Genomic DNA, 20611 nt, shown 5'->3' with positions numbered 1-20611 from the left:
CTATTTTGTAGGGTCAATGTTTATGAGAAAATCTATGCTTCTTCATAATCCTATGGAATTTGGGACCAGAGTTAGCACATTGTGTTTTATATACATTTGGAAGCAGCCAACATTAATAACAAAGACATTGTACAGCTGTAATTCTAGTATCACACTCTTGAACATAATGTCACCAAAAATCATACATAAAATCTTGTTCCACTTTTTTCTTATGCTATAAACCTCCTTATACTAGAACTGTTAACATTTATAAAAATAAAATTTAAATAAAACCCCAAATTCACAGAGCCAATACAAACATATTCAGCTAAATAATGAAGGTGAAATTTAGGTTTTTTTTTTTTTTTTTTTTTTTTTTAAAGATTTTATTTGAGAGAGTGGGAGTGAGGGAGATGAAGCAGGCCACGCTGAGCGAGAGCCCAACGTGGGGCTCAATTCCAGGAGCCTGAGAACATGACCTGAGTTGAAGGCAGACGCTTAACCAACTGAGCCACACAGGTGTCCATGAAATTCAGTTCTTAAATTCCTAAGAGTACACTTGACAAATGCTTCTCAAGTGAAGGAAAGAAAGTATTTCTAGCTATTCACCTTTTAAATTGCTGGGCAACAAACTTAGTGAAATAAAGTAAAATCTCTCTCTAAAATAAACAGGATGGGGCTTTCTGTAACTTTGCCTCCTGAGCTTCTAGTGCTCCTGGCTGTACAAGTGAGTTACAGAGCTCTTCTGTCAGTGTATGGTTTGGTCTCCTTTTCAAGGTTGTAGAAGTCCATTAGGCATTTGTTCTATGATGTAGTCTAAGGACTGGTGGGCAGAAACACCGTTAAGTATTAGCTTCTTTTGAGTCACTAATGTAAAAAATGCCAAGCTACAGTTAAAGAAAAAAAAGTGTTTATTTAGACCATCCACCAGGATCATAATAAATAATGCAATATACTAATGTAATAACAGATGTTCTCATGCATTTATCACATAAATATACAAGAAAGCTGGCTTACAGGGCTGCTGGGACAAATTTGGAAGAGTGTATTTGGCAATACAGTGAATTAACAGTGTTAAGACTATCAAACAGATTCTCTTACCTATCATTTTTTTTGAAATACATCCTCTATATATCAGTGAATAAATGGTAATGTTCCCTTATAGTTTCTACTTTTTATAAACATGCCAGAGCTAAGCCAATTGGCAAAAAATCCAGGTTGATAATTTATCAGTATTCCTAATGGAAACCAGATTTTAGAGAAGAAACAACAAAGATTTAACTCTTGTGCATTTCAATGTGGAGGCTGATAAGACTGCAAGCCAGAATCATTGAAACCATAAAATATGTCTGAATGAAATAAAAACCCAAAGTAGTTTATAAATAATAACTTTGATACTCAATATACAAATGCTGTATGGTATTAGGATGTTTATAATTCAATAAATGACCAATTATCTGACTGTAAAAGTGATGAACTCTGATTAAAGTTTAGTTTTGCTAGTAAATTTCAGACTTAAAATAGGGTAACCTTTAACATAAAGCTTTAAAACAAATAATTTAAACATATCTTAAACACTGAAAATGTGTTTTTAATTGTTATTTACAGTTAATCAGTGATACCAGTGTATAGCTTCATGTAGCCAACTGCCAGTCTTGCATCCCTCTTTCAACATCTGCTATTACAATCTTCCTTATAAATAGGCAAATTAGTTTAGTGAAGGAGAGCGATCTGTGGTCCACAGTAATTCAATGTATGGCCATTTGGTTTGGAGACAGCGTTTAATGGGAGTGTCATCTGTTTGTAGCATAGGATCTTCAAAACCCATAACAACTGCAGTCCCTTCAACATACATTACCTGTTGAACAAAGAAAGCCACAGAGGTCAGTCTTAAGAAGGACAGAAAACTTTGCATGGGCTAGCAAATAAGGCCTTGCACATTGTTTTTTTTTTTTTTTTTTTTTAGATATTTATTCAGGCCTTGCATATTGTTTCATATGGAACTTTATATTTAATTTTATTTTGATAGATATTATGAGCAAGAATATTTGCTTACTAGTTTATGTAAAAATATATTTGGAAACAAGATGGTGATACACATTTTAACTCATAGCTTGGCAGTTGATTTTTAGATATTAAAATCATGACTTAAAAAACATATGTGAATCCTAAAATACATGCAGGTTGTTTCTGATAAAGAAAAAATATCATCCTTTAAATAACATATCAGTTGGAAGAAATGTTTATTTATATAACATATAGTTCTTACTGCTTTAATATGGAGGCACTGGAATGGTCATGTTGTCTCATGAGATTAGAAGCTGTAATACAAAAAGAGCTATATATTCAGAGGAGGAGTTCACCTTTTAAAATTTGAAAGTGTTAAAATTTCCACAGATAGGAGCAAACTGGATGTTTGTCAATGAAATCTGCTTCTGTAATTATGAAATGCTATTCATGAGTGTACTCCGTATTACATGAAAAACCATGGGGAAAAAATTAAGAAGGCTGTTAGGACAGAAACAAAAATCAAAGAGTAGGAAAAGTCTGGTAGGTAAAACTAGCCAGGTAGTTTATATACAGTGGTGATGATCATATAAAATACACATGGGCAGATGGATACTAGAAAAAAGTTTTATTCTGATTTAATTGCAAAAAACTTTTAGGACTGTCTGTGAAATAATATACTAATACCCTAACTCACTAAAAGCTCACTGTGTATATTAAACGAGTCAGTCATTAATCTCTTTTTGTAGGAAGAGAAATTCCAAATGTATAATTTAAAAGGAATAGATACAGACTGTCTTCTTCCAAAGTATATGTATTTTTATATATTCAGTGTTTGGTACACATGATTGTTCTAATTATGTTCTTCCAATACAAAAGCTCTGATCTATCTGAGCAGCCTAAAGAAATAACTTTATTAGTTTTAACTGGGAGTTTCCATAAAAATACATTTGCAATTCTTATTTGCATTAATATATTACTCTCCGGTGAAATCAATTTAATACAATGAGACTACAACTCACATTTTTCAACTCTCCACAGTACAACTTCTTTTTCTGAAAAATGGTCCACAAAGCATTTAACTCAAGTTATTACAATTATCAGATAAAACAGGACCTATTTTATGGGCAAAATCTGATCTAGTAATATCTATACAGCCGAGAGTAACAAAATGTATGTAAATGTAGCTGTTTTGTCACAGTGAAACTATTGTTCCAAAACACTAATGAAGATCTCAATGACTAACATATACTGATCAAATCAAAATAAAACCATTTCTGAAATATGCTGTAGCAGTAAAGAGAGTAAAAGACTCTTGGACAATTTTATGGGAATCAAACCTTGTTACAGACTCATATTTACCAAATTAAGGTGAAGACAAATTACTCTGAATGATCATACCTTCTCATTATAATTTGACTGCTTCAATCCATTGTAGTGATAGACAGTAAAAGACTCTGGACCACTGGAGCCCTATTATAAATAAAATACTATTAAAATTTTAAAGTTTACTTTTATACTTCGAAAGGAAAATACAGTTGAAAGGAAAATTCAAGTTTCTTAAATCCATACACTTTGATGGGGGAATTATTTGCTGATGCAAGAAACTTAAGACCTTACCTACTAAAAACATAAAAACTGAACTAGTGGCTTCTGGGGAAGACTCTGTAAAATGGGGAAGTACTGATATTTATTATAAGCTCTTCTGGTTTATTTTTTTTTAAAGGACAGGGTTCTAAAACACAAAAATATTTCCTAAAATCTTACCTTTTTCTGGTTGTAAATAATTTGTTCCTCTCAATAAATACATAAGAGCAGTAATGTCACTTTTCGTCAGCTTGCAAACATCTATGTACCAATATTTTCCATTGGCTTACAATGGAAAGGGGTTTCCACCCATCTTCCCCCATCTAAATATTGTCAACTTCTAAACAGTGAAAAGAGCCTGGTGGGAAATGAAGATGCGAATTACTGTGTTTAGAGCCTTTAATAATATCCAATAAAGAAGTGAAATCCTATAAATTCCCATTTTACTAAACTTACAGGAAATCTGATCATGTTAGCCTTACTGCCTTAACCTTCTATTCTCAGTTAGCGAAAGATCAAGTCCAATTCTCTTAACCTCTTATTCAAGGCCATCAATGGTCTGGCCCCACCTAACTTACCCGGCTTCAGTGATTTCCCTCAGGGCCTAGGGCCTCGTGTCCCTTGCCTTATCTGACTGATAGACGGATATGCATGGGACAAAAGCTGGTCCTCGTCTGCATTAGAATTTGTTCCATTTTTGTAACTTAGAGAAGAGAGCTGCTGGCAACAGTGGCTTCAATTTTCTAGAGAAACCATGGGAGAGGGACAGACAGCCCCAGTCCTCCCTGCTTCAGTTCTTGAATGCCTATAAGCTGTTCCTCACAATTCTTACCTTTCCTTCCCACTTGTGTCAACTCAGGCTGTGATTTGCAACCAAGAATCCTAAAATACAGAACCAGTCTAGCTTTTATGCCATTTCTGCAACTACTCAGTTGTCTGACTTTTCTGTTGTAGACAAACATAATAGTCATTTTCCCATGAAAAGACTCTGTTGGGTATTTGTAGATTCATTCTTTAAATTCTTGAAAATTGAGAAAAGAGATCTAATAAATCGGGGCACTTGGATGGCTCAGTCAGTTAAGTGTCTGCTTTCAGCTCAGGTCATGGTCCTGGGGTCCTGAGAAGGAGCCTTGCATCAGGCTTGCTGCTCAGCGGGGAGTCTTCTTCTCCCTCTGTCCCTTCCCCCCTACATGCTCTCTCTCCTCAAATAAATAAAATCTTTAAAAAAAAAAAAAGATCTAATAAATCTAAGCTTATAACTCTTGTATCTTACTCAAAATGCTTTCCAAAAAATAGAAAAATCAAAACTGTGATCATTCTCTTAATTGCATACATGAGTCGATGGAATTAGTTACTTAGGTAATTTGGCTGTTTATTTTCAGAGTTAATGAACTTTAACTTAGAAAGTAAATATTTTACTGGAATAGATACACAATTTATATTCTTTAGTTCCACTCATGAACAACTGGCAGAAAATGCAAAATATCAACAGAAGGAAATTGTAACACAGCGGCACAGTACCTATCCTGGGGCTGCTGAATTAGCCACTGTCTAGCTGTATGACCTCAAGCGATTGTTTTATATTCTCTAATCCTCAATTTCCTTATTGCCAAAATGGAGGGAAAATAGTACCTAACTTATAAGGCACACAGTACCTGGGCCATAGTTACGAGCTTTAAAAAAACGGTAGTTGCTTCTGCTATTCTTATTGTAAATAAATTCAAGGCAATACTTCTGTATTCCTCCGCAGCCCCCCAACCTCCCTCCCTCTCCACTCTGCCTCTCCTTTAGGCAAAGAAGTTGCTCTTCCCTCGCACCTACTTTAAATGTTTGTAGAGATCACTGAAGTTAGATCAATATTTTCCTGGCTGCCCTTCTGACCCATTTAACTTTACTTGATTAAAGGTTTACTGAGTTTCACAAAACTGGTCAGGTACAAAGCAGTATAAAGAGGTCTCAGTGGTGTGGGCCGTGGTCAGAAGAGATGCACCACAGAAAGTTGAGAAGCAGGTGAGTGGGCGGGAATGTGCCCCGTCCTTCTCTGAAGCAGCAAGTCTCCAACTCTGGCACCATGAGAATCCCCTGGAGGAGGGACTGAGAAATTGCATTTCTAACAAGCTTTTGGAGATGACATTTTGAAAGACCAGGGGACTAAAATTCTCTTTAATTATCTCAAGGAATAATACAATTAAAAATTTAATTTATTGAACTAACAAGTTCTTAGAATATTTATAAGTACTATCATGTAATGAATCGCATCTGAGATGCAGATTTCCAAGAGTTGGTAACTATTCCACTTGGTTTATATTTCCCAAGCACTTTTCAAAATCTGCCCCCAAATTTAGTGCAATAATTTTTAATTTAATGTTATAAAGTTAATGCTATAATTTACTAAACATTTATTAAGATATCTAAGAGAGAGAGGATATCACAATCCAATAGTCATTTTAATAATGTCAGAAAAAAAAGTTTTTCATGAAGCATTTACCAAAATTTAAAGACGTCTAGCTATTCTATTATATGCTTACTTTGAATTTCACCTCACTTTCTTTACTCGCATTAACCATAACAGATCTAGATTTAGAAAATATGGGTTCTCTTTTAATTACCAAGACTGAATGTCAGTAATGTCTACTCTGTTAAAGATAATTTAGACCTAAAACATAAAATTAACAACTCTATCTTGACCTTTTCCCTCCATGACTTTAAGCTTGCCAGTACATCTCCTTTATAAAAGAGAGGTGAAATAGAAATTGGCATTTCTACTGAAATACAGATCTTAAACCATGATGGTATCTGATGAAATGATCCCACTGTACCTGGCCTAAATTGGCATCTGGTTTAGCAGTAACATCCTTCACTGAGCTAGGAAACACGAAGAAGAGACAGGCACGGGCTACAGAACTGGCTTTGTCACTGATGTAGTGGTGACTCAGGAGTATGGAGACTAGCACCTGTCGAAGCCCAGTGGAAGACATGTCCTAACATGAAACCGTACAGCTCCACTCCAAGGTTCTACTTTCACTCAACTAAAATTCTCCTGCAACTTAGGTGTTTCCCCTGCACATTGACTCCTTTACCTTCTCTATTTATTTAAATGTATTTTAAAAGTTCCGAAAAGATAAGTACCATCTATGACTAACAGTGACCTGAGAGAAGGAAAACGGTGCAGGTGGGTAAAGAGGGTCTTTCTCCTCTTACTGCGCGTACTTCTCATTGTTACAGCTCCTTTAAAAACCAGTACCCTAGTTTGTATGTGCTGGTGCATGCTTGCTCTTCCACTTTCCCCTCCCCAGAGATTCTGCATTACTGTACTGGAACACACATACCCTTTTATCCTCTCTGTATGGGAAAGTATTTACATCATAACCGCGCTTTCTTTGTCTTCTAGCTGCACGTTATACCATGTTACATGAGTAGAAAAGAAATGCTGAAACAATCATGAAATGCTCATCACAGGAGAACAAAACATATAGTATGTCTTCAATTATGTTACCTGATCGGGAAAAAATTCTTGAAGGAATGGACCCAATAAGATGATTCCTAATCCTTCCGGATCTAGTTTATTCTTCATGAGATTGATACTATGGGGAGGGAAAAAAAAAGAAAAACAGTGGATACCAAAGGAGAAAAGGCTTATTTTCCTTCTTTCATAGAGATTAAATTAGTAGTACTATAACACATTTCCCTGCCAAAAATCTTAAGAGCTGTTCTTTTTAGACCTTTAGTGACAAATACACAGGAATGACATCTAATTTGCCAAAACTTGGTTATTTTTAAACCAGAGTACTCTGTTACTATTTAGAATTTAAATGATGACGACTTTGAAACATTGCCCCTTATTAGGTAAAGTAATTTAAAAAGCTTGGGTTGTAAACGCAGGCTTATAACTTCCCAAAGGCAATTCTCTTTGCTTCATAGGTATGCCTGAATTTAACAATCATATGAGCCACTGAACTTAAAAAAAAATGTTTAAGCTCAAAGAGAAAAAGAAACCGTGTCAAAGGCACATCAGATAATCAAAAACATCTCCCAAAAGGCTTACTTTCAAGAACCAAATGCAAAGGCAGCTAAAATTTAGACAATGTAACTGAAGGGTATAGGGTGAAGAGGTACAGAATGCTGAAATGTAGTGAATGACCGTGAGAGGCGTGGACTACGTTGTTCCAGGAGCAGCCAAGAGTGAACATGCTTTGCTTAGCCCTTGCCATTTAGGTGGAGCCAAGGCTGGTGAAAGGGGTTATGTGGGACTAGGAAGGCAGAGTTGTAAAAATGAAAATGGTCTTTGCAGAAAATTTTCATTTTCCATGTTCTCTCCCAGATCTTTTTTTTTTTAAAGATTTTATTTATTTATTTGACAGGCAGAGATCACAAGTAGGCAGAGAGAGGTGGAAGCAGGCTCCCTCCTGAGCACAGAGCACAATGTGGGGCTCGATCCCAGAACCCTGGGATCATGAGCCAAAGGCAGAGGCTTTAACCCACTGAGCCACCCAGGCACCCCTCTCTCCCAGATCTTACATGCCAGGTTAAATACACCTTGTTATATAATGCAAAGGATATGACGGTAGAGCGGGTCTGAGTAAGACTGGGCATGTTAGGTTAGATTAGGGAAGGCAAGGTCATATTTAATGTATTTAATTCATTAATCTTAATGTGGTGCTATTTGTTTATAGGCCATCACATATTATAAATGTGAGTAGGCCAAAATACAGAATGAAAAACTCAGTCCAATTTGTCAGCTACCTCTAGGAAAAACAATCTAACTCAAGTGTGCTAACTTTATAATTGAAGGTATGTTATGTATCCTGATGAAAAAGGGAAAATTAAGTAGACGATAGATAGCCACATACGTAAGAATTTGGGAAAAACAACAACTTTTTTTTCTGCTTTCCCTCTTAAGAATTGTCAACAATCAAAACTGCTTGAGTTCAATTCTTTTGCAAACTACAGTGATATAAACAAGATGGTTTCTATTTGGAAATCCATTTAGAAGAAATAACAATTTGTGATTTTACAAAACACATAATTATACCATTTATTGGACAAGTTCATTTTTCTGAATTGAGTTCCTCCTCTTTAAGTTAGAAACGATTAAGTCTATTAAGAATGAATAATATCAGAGCTCTAGTAATAAATTAATTCAGATGTGAGCAATTTGAAAATGTGTTTCATACTCTCAAAGAAAATGTAAGAAGCTATTTAAAAACAGTTTTATATATCAAGTTCTAAAAACTGTGTGTACTTAAATGTTTGATGGTGCTTTTGCTGAATCTTTTCCTTTGATGTTTTGTAAGCTCTAATTTGCTCATTGTCAGATAACTTTCAGACCGAAAATTAAAAACTACAGAAGGAAAAGTTATAGATCATAGGTGATCTTTGTATTTTCATATTTGAGCAAAAGATATATCCCCTTAAGAAAAGATATTCTCATCGATACCAAAAAGCACAAATTTATGAAAAGTTAGAGATGTATCAATGTACAAAGTATAAAAAGAGGACATTTAGCAATACTGAAAACTATATTCTGTAACATACCGGGGTTGCTTACAAAGGTTTTAGATCAGTCAATTTAATGATATACAATGTGCAATGTCTTCGATCAAATGTCTTTAAGACCAAGTCCGAAGCTTGCCGGTCCTTTAAGTGAGACAACTAGCAATACGGACATTATAGATAACTGTCATTACTTTCAGATATGCACAGAGTTTTTAAAAATGGAGGTTTTATAGTGAGAAAAAACAATAGGAAAAGCATGGGGAAAAGGTCATTTTAAGTATGTTGAGTCTGCTATAAATACTGATTTCTCCTTACATCTTTGCTTTATATTAAGAACTAAGCTTCCTATACTCAGGTTTAGATTTTTAAAAAAGGCAAAACTGTGTCATGTTTTAAATGTGATAGACTCTTTCTGAGTCAGTTAAATAATACTTCCTATTTCGCTTACTATTCAGGATCAGAAACAAGGTCCAATGCTTTCATCACATCTTCTAGCAGTGAATCAGGTATGAATCCATTATCTGGGGGGAAAAATAGCATTAGCATCTTGAGTAAGAGTTTGCTTTAAGAAATGCTAGGAGAAAAGTCATCTGAGAGGCAACTGTGCCTATTATTAGATACTCTCTTCTTCGACTTTTCTGGGCACAGAGGAAATGATTTATTTTTCTAATCAAAAAATTCCACATGACTTGTACCTGAGAATTCCCAGGAAACTTAAAAGTGAAATTACTCCTTAAAGAAGGTTATAAATGTCAAAGATAAAAGTATTTTTCTATTTAAAGTTATCGTAATTATTTAGTAATTAGGTATGTCTTTGAATAACAATATGAACCTTTAAATTCCCTTTAAGAAAGCCAATTAAAATAAGTCTTTACCAACAAATTCCTTTAATTACAATGTTAGTTATAATGTCATTCTTTTTGAAAGAATGTTAATGATATGCTGCTCTAAGACCAAGAGCTATCCCTATAACAGACTTCATTTAAGTAAAAGCCATACACTTAAAGGGAAAAATTCAAAAGTTGAGATTCAGGACAGAAACAAATGGTTGATGAAGATGAGTTTATGGAAAATATTCCTTTTCTTGGGCTTGCTGAGGAAATAGCATTGGGAAAGGGCCCACACTCGGATGATGCAATAGCACATGACACACGAAGAAGGCGTGTAGGGGCATTTGAAATCACAGTTTTAACAAGCAAGTTCATTCCCTTAAATGTGCAGTGTCTGAGTTTCTCTACCCATTTACTCATTCCTGGAGACTATTTCAGCTTTAAATCAACTTTCCACACAATATCCTTTTCGGGAATTAGATATTTAAAAACAAAGTCTTGTCATGGAGAACAAAATGTACAAAAGGCCCACTTCTATCATACTCCAGAATACAGTGTAGTGGTTCTTTCAGGATGTGGCATATACTCTTTCAGAAAGGGAAGAAAGAAGTTAAGATTTTATAGTCTGAAACCTCTTAAGCAGATGCTTAACCATTTGAAGAAAAATTGGCCTTGACTAAAAGACAAAGAATCATTTAAGATATATAGATATAGATATAAATATAGATATAGGTACCTATATCTATTTATTTTTTAAAAAAGATTTTACTTATTTATTTGACAGAGAGCACACACAAGCAGGGAGAGCAGCAGAGGGAGAAGCAGGCTCCCTGGTGAGCAGGGAGTCCAGTGCAAGACTTGATCCCAGGATCCCGAGATCATGCCCTGAGCCGAAGGTAGACACTTAACTGAGTCACCCGGGGCCCCCTTATTTAGGATAAGTAAAAGTGTATAATTTTTAAAAGTGAAGGCTTAATTCCCAGTTTTCAAATTACCAGTAATCTGAGGTATAGAGAGTAAAGAACTTGTTTGAAGGTAAGTGTAAAAATATTCAAGCTTTGTAATCTTAAATTTGATCAGTTTAAAAGGTAGAAAACACATTTGTTTAGCTAAGTCACAGCTAAAACCTTAGCATTCAAAATGTAAAACAGGCTTTACTTGGCCACTAGTTGAAAGGGACAATTCTCTCCATAGGTTTCCTTGTTTTTTGGGCTATGTGTATATCCACCTGATAAGCAGTCCGTATTACAATGTTCCTCAGGAACCCTGAATGGTGGGCAGTCTTATCGCTTCTTAACATATTTACTAATTAACATAATTAGAGACTGAGCCAGGAGCTAACTGGCCCTATAAAGTAGGCAAACAAAAACTGGAACAACCTTCTTCACTCAAACACGATTAACCTCAAGCATACATAGTCCAACCTATTTTTAAGATACCTATGAGTATCTTAATCACACACATTCTTGAGAACAACAGTAACTACCAGCCCAGTGATTCTACATTTAGGGCATACGGGATTTTAAAGCTAGACTGTAGTGTAATTTTCATAATACACTGAAGACTTTTACTATACCCCCGATTAGAAGAGGTGATTTGGACAATTGCTTACCTTTTTAAAACCTTTATTTTGATGTTACTTTATTCTTGAATTCATACCAAATAAAGTATCAGGCAAAATTTTTAGAAAAAGAAATGCTTAAGTCTGAAAGCAGATGAAGCTTAGGACATCTAGTATTTAGGCACCGATTTCCTGAGAGACGATGGAAGTAGATGCTGCAATGATAAGCCCTTGGTACCAACAACAGAGGAAAGACCAGCAAGGACCATTTGCTGACCAGTCACACCCAGACCACAGCAGCGCTCTAGACCTTGAATGCATGGGTAACAGGAGGAGGAGAGAGGACAAGAGAGTGCACCAGCTGTGATCTTAAGCAGGGAACATGTAAGTGTTCTTGTATGGTTAAATTGTGTTTAAAACACTTGAAAAGGGAAAAAGCTGTGTGTTTAGAAGAAAAAGAAGCTTTAACTTAACAGACTGTAAAAAGTGTCAAGTGGCGGGGCACCTGGGTGGCTCAGTGGGTTAAGGCCTCTGCCTTTAGCTCGGGTCATGATCCCAGCTTCTTGGGATCAAGCCCCACATCGGGCTCTCTGCTCAGCAGGGAGCCTGCTTCCTCCTCTCTCTCTGCCTGCCTCTCTGCCTACTTGTGATCTCTGTCTGTCAAATAAATTAAAAAAAAAATGAAATCTTTAAAAAAAAAAAGTGTCAAGTGGCTGAGAGGAGGAATAACTCAATGTAAAACAGCACTGATGAAGGAGAGCGCAAGTGACAGTTAAGGGAGTCATTTCCCGAGACGCTTCACCATTTGCACCAAATCCTGATTTCTGTTCTGAAAGACAAGGGAAGAAAAGGGAAAGCCTGGCAAGTCTGGTCACTAGTTAAACTGTGCTGCAGGAGGAAAGCAAATCCCAGAATTAACAGAGAAAGCAGAAGACAACTTGTGAGAAGATGGAGGACGGGGGGGTGGGGGGGAACACGTCAGCTCTTAGGACTGTAACATTTTCAAACCATTGTAGGTGTGAGAGAGTCAAGTTTTTTGGGAATACAAAATAAAACGGAGATCTAAAAGTAAATTAATGCCAGTTTTAGTCAAATAATAAATTTTTTTTTTTTACTAAATGATGTATTATACTTTACCTAACCTTATTATTAAAAATTTAATAACACATAGCTGCAATGTAATATAACCGGTAGAAAAAAGTACACAACCTTTGTTCCCAGGCAAGGGAACTTTTAAGGGTACCACCCCTTTTTTCCATATCTTTTTTTTTTTTTTTTTAAGATTTTATTTAGTTATTTGACAGACAGAGATCACAAGTAGGCAGAGAGGCAGGCAGAGAGAGAGAGGAAGGGAAGCAGGCTCTCCGCTGAGCAGAGAGCCCGATGTGGGGCTCGATCCCAGGGCCCTGAGACCATGACCTGAGCCGAAGGCAGAGGCTTTAACCCACTGAGCCACCCAGGCGCCCCATTTTTTCCTTATCTTTGTCAACACTTATTTCTTGCGTTTTTGATACCAGATAATTCTGACTGATGTGAGGTGATAGCTCATCATGATTTTAGGACATCATCATGAAGTTAGGACCTTGTCATGTTTCAGCGTTCCTTGGCCTCTCTGCCTTCGTATTACTACTGGTTTGCTCGTCTGGCTCCCCAGTAGGTGGGAGCGCCTGAGGAGGAAGGGCTGCCTGACACATGGCTGCCCAACAAGCAGTGTTACGTCTGACTGTTCAAGCTAGCCCGAACTTCAAGTTTTGACAAGGTACTCTGTTCAGGCACCATAGTTCAACCAAAAACACTGTGTAAGCACTTGAAAAATCAGAAAGAAAGGAGTAGTTAATTTACAGGTTGGCCTGCAAAACCCCCTGTATTATGTGATAGAAAAGCTACAAAACATGGAGCAGAAGGAGGGTGGGGACGACATGGGTCGGGGTGGCAGGAGGGAAGCAGCAAGGGAACAGAGGAGAAAATGGCACCATTAAGAGGAATAGAGAGGACTGAACTGAACAAAAGGAATTTCTAGAGAATGCCTAAGGAATGATGAATAGCAAACAACCTCCAAGTGAAATTATTCTCAAGGTTACATAAATGCACACTAGAATCAGAGTCACTGTATCTCAGAAACATAAGGGAATAGCATTTAAATTAGCTTAAATAGGCTAGCTTTAAATAGGCTTAAACTTTAGATTTGAAGTTCATACCTCATGATCCCCTTCACCCATTTCATGCCCCTCCAACGTCCTCTCATTTGGCCACCAGCAATCTGTTCTCCATGAGTCTGTTTCTCTTGTCACCCTTGTTGTTGTTGTATTGTTGGCTCGTTCCTTTGTTTTTTAGATTCCATATCTAAGTAAAATCATATGGTATTTTCCTTTGTCTGGCTTATTTCACTTAGCCTTATACCCTTTGGATTCATGTTGTTGTAAATGACAAGATCTCATTCTTTTTTATGGCTGAGTAATATTCCTGTATATATACCACATTTTAATCCATTCTTCTATAGACACTTGGATTGCTTCCATTATCTTGACTATTGTAAATAATGCTGCAGTAAACATAGGGGTGTCTGTCTTTCTAAATCAATACTTTATCTTCTGGTAAATATCCAGAAATGGAATTACTGCGTCATGTAATACTTGTATTTTTAGTTTTTTTGGGAAATTCCATACTGCTGTCCACAACGCACCAGCCTATATTACCACTCCCACTGCATGAGGGTCCTCCCCTCCCCTCCCATATCCTTGTCAACACTTATTTCTTGCATTTTTGATACCAGATAATTCTGACTGATGTGAGGTGATATCTCATGATTTCAAGTTGCATTTCCTAAATTTCCATTTCCACTAATGTGATGTTGAGCATCTTTTCATCTGTATGTTGGCCAACTGTAGGTCTTTTTTGGACAATGTGTATAGAAGTGTTCTGCCCATTTTAAAATTGGATGATGTGTTTTTCTGGTGTTGAATTGTATGAATTCTTTATATATTTTGGATAATACTCCCTTATCAGATATATCATTTGCAAATACTTTCTCTCATTCAGGGTTTGCCTCTTTGTTTTGCTGGTTTCCTCTGCTGCGCAAAAGCTTTTTAGTTTGATGTAGATGCAATAGTTTTTGTTTTTGTTTCCCTTGAGGAGACAGATCCAGAAAAATATCGTTAAGGTTGATATCCAAATTACTGCCTATATAGGTTTTCTGAGGGTTCATTTTTAGGAGTTTATGGTTTCAGGTCTCATATTTAAGTCTTTAATCCATTTTGCGTTTTTGTGTAGGGTTTAAGAAAGTGGTCCACTTTTCCCAGCACCATTTTAGAGATTGTCTTTTTCTTATTGTATATTCCTGCCTCCTTTGTCATAGTTTAATTGACCATATAAGCATGGGTTTATTTTTGGGCTCTCTATCCTGTTCCATTGGTCTGTATGCCATACCATACTGTTTGGATTATTATATAAAATCTAGAACTGTGATTATTATTAATCATAATAATAATATATTAATTATAATATATATAATAATATATAATAATTAATATTATTATTATAAATACCTCCAAGTTTGTTCATTTTCTCAAGCTTGCTGTGGCTTTTGAGGTTAATATGTACTTTAGGATTTTTTTTCTTCAAGTTCTATGAAAGCCACTATTGCTATTTTGATAGGGATTTCACTGAATACACTGTAGACTGCTTGGGGTGATATCAATAATTTTAAGAATATTACTTCTCCGAATTCAAGAGCCTGGTATATCTTTCCATTTATTTGTGTTTTCTTCAATCTCTTTCAATGTTTTGTAATTTTTAGAGAACAGGTCTTTTGTCTTCTTGGTTAGATTTATTACTAGGTATTTTATTCTGTTTGATAGAATGGTAAATGGCATGGTTTCCTTCATTTCCCTTCTTGTTAATTATTAGTGTATAGAAACACAACAGATTTGTGTATTGATTTTGTATCCAATTCTTTTCATAATTTTCTTCTAGTTGTGGCCTTTTTCCACTTAAAATAGTCCCTTGAACATTTCTTGTAAGATTTTAGTGGTGAGGAACCCCTTCATCTCCTCTTTAATTCTTAATGATAGCCTAGCTGGGTTGAGTATTCTTGGCTCTTTTTTTTTTTTTTTTTTTGTCTTTCTTTCAGCACTTGAACATTAGCTACTCCCTCTGGCCTACAAAGTTTCTGCTGAAAAAATTAGCTGATAATCTTATAGGGTTTCCCTTGTATGCTTTTCCTCTTGTTGCTTCTAAGATTCTCTTTACTATTTTCTTGGTGTGGATCTTGGTTTTCCAGGGGATCATCTTGTTTGGGGATCTCTGTGTTTTATGGACCTGGATGTATGTTTCCCTCCCCATATTAGGTAAATTTTCAGCTGTTAATTCTTCAAATATGTTTCCCCACCTCGTTTCTCTCCTTCTGGGACCCCTACAATGAGAATGTTATTATGGTTGATATGTTGCTGAGGTCTCCTAACCCATCCTCACTTTTTAATTTTCTCTTTGCTATTCAGCATTGTTGCTTTTTATTACTATTTTCTAGACTGCTGACCCATTCTTTTGATTTCCTCTGGTGTATTGTTCACTTTAGTTGCCATTTCTTCTGTGGCTGGTTATTTTTTATAATTTCTATCTCTTTGAGGAAGTGCTCACAGATTTCATCCACTGTGTCTTTATGACCATTATTTTGAATTCTTTATCGGGTAGACTGCTTATCTCCCTTATGTTAGCCCTTTTTCTTCCCCTGTAGTTTTGTCTTGTTTTTTTCAAATTCTGCATGGGAGTCCCATAAGGAAAAAAAAGAACTGAAAACTTTGGGAAGAGAGAGGGGACATCTAGGTACATGAAGCTCAAAGGTCCTGAAAGCTCTTCTTCACCAAGACATATTACTGTAATCAAGCTCTCAAAAATCAAAGACAGAATTTTGAAAGCAGCAACAGAAGAAAAGACTCATCATATATAATGGAATCTCAATCAGGCTATCGGCAGCTTTTTTAGCAGAAAACTTGTAGGCCCAAAGAGCAAGTGCTCAAAAGAAATACTTTCTCTCTCCTTTCTGAATGACAATTTTGCTGGGTAATCATATTCCCAGATAGACAAAAGCTGAGGTAGTTTATTACCATGTACCTACCCTATAAGAAATACTGAGGTTTTTAAAGCTGAACTCAAAGGACACTAAATTAGTAACATTAAAATATAAGTATAAAATTCACTGGTAAAGGTGAATATACAGTCAAATTCAAAATTCTCTACTGGAAGTGTAATAGAAGACTGTTTATGTCAAACACCTCAAGGAACTAGAAGGAAAATAATAAAGGAACAATAATCAGAGTGGAAATAAATGAAATAGAGGCTAAACAGAAAAATATCAATGAAATGAAGAGCTGTTCTTTTTTTTTTTTAAGAGAACTGAGAAACCTTTAATTAGGTGTACCAAGAAAATAAAAGATGACTCAGAATCAAAGACATGACACCTGATACCACATAAATACAAATGATCAGAGGAGACTATTAACTAGACAGAAGAAATGGATAAATTCCTAGAAATCTACAACAGACCAATTGTGAATAAGGAAACTATCACTAATCAAAAAAGTCTGTCAACAAACAAAAGTCCAGGACCTGCTGGCTTCACTGGTGAATTCTAAATATGTTAGAAGAGTACATACCAATTCTTCTCAAACTCTTCCAAAAGTAGAAGAGACATGAATATTCCCAAATGCTTTCAGGAAGCCATGATTATCCTGATAGCCAAACTAGACAAAAATGGCACAAGAAAGGAAAATTGTAGGCCAATATCCCTGATAATCACAGATGCAAAAATCTTCAACAAAGTATTAGCAATTAAAATTCAACAATACATTAAAGGTATCATATACCACAATCAAGTGGGTTATTCCAGGGATATGAGGAAGGTTTGACATCCACAACTCAGTATACCCTGTTAACAGCATGAAGGCTAAAATAAATCATATGATCATCTCAATAGACGTAGAAAAATCCTTTAACAAAATTGAACATCAATTCATGATTCAAACTCTCAACATAGCAGATATAAAGGGAACTACCTCGACATAATAAAGGCCATGTTTGACAAGCCTACAGCTACTATAACACTCAATAGTGAAAAGCTGAAACTCTTTTCTCTAAGGTAAGGAACAAAGATGTCCACTCTCACCATTTTTATTCAACATAGTATTAGAAGTCCTAACCAAGCAGTTAGGCAAGAAAAAGAAAAGTCATCCAAACTGGGAAGGATGAAGTCAAACTGTCACTATGTGCAGAGAACATGACATTCTATATAGAAAACCCTCAACACTCTACCAAAAAATGGCTTAACAAATTCAGTGAGGTTGCAGAATAGAAAAAAAAAAAATCTGTTGCATTTCTATACACTAATAAGAAAACAATTCCATTTACTACTGTATCAAGAAGAATAGAATTTAATAAGGAAGCTGTAACACTTTAATGAAAAGAAAGTGAAGATACAAATAAAAAGCTACTCTGTGTTTATGGTTTGGAAGGATTAATACTGTTAGAATGTCCGTACTACCCTACCTACACATTTGATGCAATCCCTATTAAAATACCAATGGTATATTTCACAGAACTAGAATGAACATTTCTAAAATTTATATGGAACCACAAAGACCCCAAATACCCAAAGCAATCCCGAGCAAGAAGAACAAAGCTGGAGGCATCACACTTCCTGATAGGAAAGTACATTACAAAGTTACAGTAATCAAAACAGTATGGTATTAGCATAAAAACAGACACATAATGGCACAGAACCATAATGGCACATAACAGAGATGTAAATCCACAAGTGGCCAATTAATTTACATCAAAGTAATCTACAACAAGGAAAGGACAGTATGTCTCCTCTACGAATGGCATTAGGAAATCTGGAGAGCTATATGCAAAAGAATGAAACTGGACCACTGTCTTATACCATACATAAAAACTTAATCCATTTAATACTTGAGTATCAGAAAACATGAAAGTCCTATTATGAAACATAGGTGGTAAGCTCTAGGACATGTCTTGGCTATGACTTCTGGAATTTAACACCAAAAGCAAAGGCACCAAAAGTAAAAATACATAAAACTAAAAAGCTACACAGCAAAGGAAACAATGAAATGAAAAGGTAACCTACCAAATGGGAGAAAATATTCGCAAATAATACATCTGATATGGGGTCAATATCCAAAATACATGAACAACCCCTACAACTCAAGAGCAAAACCTCCTAACATTAATCTGATTAAAATATGGGTAGAGGATCTGGATAGACATTTATCTGAAGTAGATACACAAATGGCCAACAGGTATATGAACAGGTACTCAACATCACTAGCCATCAGGTAAATGCAAATTGAAGCCATAATGCAATATTACCTTATATGTGTTGAATAGCTATTATCAAAAAACAAGAAATAACCAGTGTTGGCAAGGATACAGAGAAAAAGGAACATTTATGCACTGTTGATGGGAATAAAAAATGGTGCAGCCGCTCTGGAAAACAGCATGGAAGTTCCTTAAAAAAATTAAAAACCTAACTCGAAAAGATATATGCACCTCCATGTTCACTGCAGCATTATTTATAATACCTGAAATATGGAAGCCACCTAAGTGTCCATCAATGGATGAATGGAAAAAAAATTACACAAAATAGAGTATCACTCATCAATAAAAAAGGAAATCTTGCCATTTTTTACAACATGATGGAAGGTGAGGGTATTATGCAAAGTGAAATACATCGGACAAATGCCCTGTGATCTCTGTTATGTGTGGAATCGAAAAACAAAACTTGACTCACGGATAAAGAGACTGATTGCTCCGGGGGTGGGGGGGGCGGCGTTGGTGGTACGGGACAGAGGAAGTACAGGTTGAAGGGCATCAAATGTGTAGACTTCCAAGTTATAACTTCTAGGAATGTCAGGTGCTGCAGGGTGATTGCAGGTAATACTGTATTGTATATCTGAAAGATGCTCAAGGAATAGACCTTAAAACTTCTCACCACAAGAAAAAAACCTAAGTATGGTGATGGATGTTAACCTGACTTACTGTGATCATTTCACAATATACATACTCACTATGTTGTACAGCTGAAACTGTTTTATGTCAATTATACCTCAATGAACAAACAGAACATTCTCATTCTGTAATGGTGTGTAAATCACTGAACTCTAGCATATAAGAGGCAAAAGTGTTAAAAATAATTATGGCTACAATATTATGTTAATGAATATACAGTATAAAGAGATGTATACTGGGACATCAAAATAAATTATGGGTAGGGCACACAAATGGGCAGAACTTTCTGATGTAATTGAAGTTAAACGGTTATCAGTTTAAAATGGATGGCTATAAGACATATGACGAAGGCCTCACAGTAATCACAGAGCAAAAACCTGTAATAAACAATGAAGAATCAAAGCATACTGCTATAAAATCAAGTCACAAAGACAGCAAGAGAAACAGGAACTATATAACTGTAGTTGGAAAGCAACTAAGAAAATAGCAATAGTAAGTCCTTACCTATCAAAATACTACTCTAAATGGTTTAAATTCTCCAATTAAAAGAGTGGCTCCATGGGTAAAAAAACTAAACCCAACCAAATGCTGCCTACAAAAGATTCACTTAATCTTGAAGGACTCTCAGAAGAATCAAAAAAAGATTTTCCAAGTAAATGGAAGCCAAAGAGAACAGGGGTAACTATACTTATATCAGATGAAATAGACTTCAAGTAAAAAACTAACAGGAGAAAAGAAGGTCACAATATAATGATAAAGGGATCAATTCCTCAGGAAGATATAACAATTATAAACCTTTATGTACCATATATTGGAGCACCTCAATATATTAAACACTTATTAACAGATGGGGGAGAATTTTAGACAGCAATGAAAAAATAGTAGAGGAGTTCAATACCCCACTTTTAACAACAAACAGATGATCAATGTAGAAAATCAGTACAGAAACAATGAACTTAAATGACACTTTAGACATATACACAACATTCTAATTCAACAGCAGCAGAAGGCATATTCTTTTTTTTTTCTCATCTTGCTTTTTTAATCATTTTTTTAAAATTTATTTTCAGCATAACAGTATTCATTGTTTTTGTACCACACTCAGTGCTCCATGCAATCCGTGCCCTAATAC

General features: G+C 35.6%; 1 protein-coding gene across 3 annotated transcripts in view; it reads right to left on the bottom strand.

Moving 5' to 3' along the window:
• Positions 1-821: 821 nt before the first annotated feature.
• The window catches only part of LOC111155564 (MINDY lysine 48 deubiquitinase 3), an 86668-nt gene continuing 66878 nt past the window's right edge, over positions 822-20611 (bottom strand). For 2 of the 3 annotated variants that reach the window (XM_022515804.1, XM_022515803.1), the window contains 4 exons: positions 9518-9590; positions 7070-7157; positions 3388-3459; positions 823-1837 (listed from right to left, as the gene is read on the bottom strand). In XM_022515804.1, coding sequence (XP_022371512.1) covers positions 1688-1837; positions 3388-3459; positions 7070-7157; positions 9518-9590 — 383 coding nt within the window. In that variant the 3' untranslated portion in view covers positions 823-1687. Of the gene's footprint in view, positions 1838-3387; positions 3460-7069; positions 7158-9517; positions 9591-20611 lie in introns of all 3 variants that reach the window. The other variant, XM_022515802.1, reaches the window with a different exon arrangement.

This window comes from Enhydra lutris, unplaced genomic scaffold, assembly GCF_002288905.1.
Source record: "Enhydra lutris kenyoni isolate GAN:26980312 unplaced genomic scaffold, ASM228890v2 scaffoldscaffold42, whole genome shotgun sequence".
In the NCBI taxonomy this organism is placed as follows: Eukaryota; Metazoa; Chordata; class Mammalia; order Carnivora; family Mustelidae; genus Enhydra; species Enhydra lutris.
This window is presented reverse-complemented; position numbering and strand designations above follow the sequence as displayed.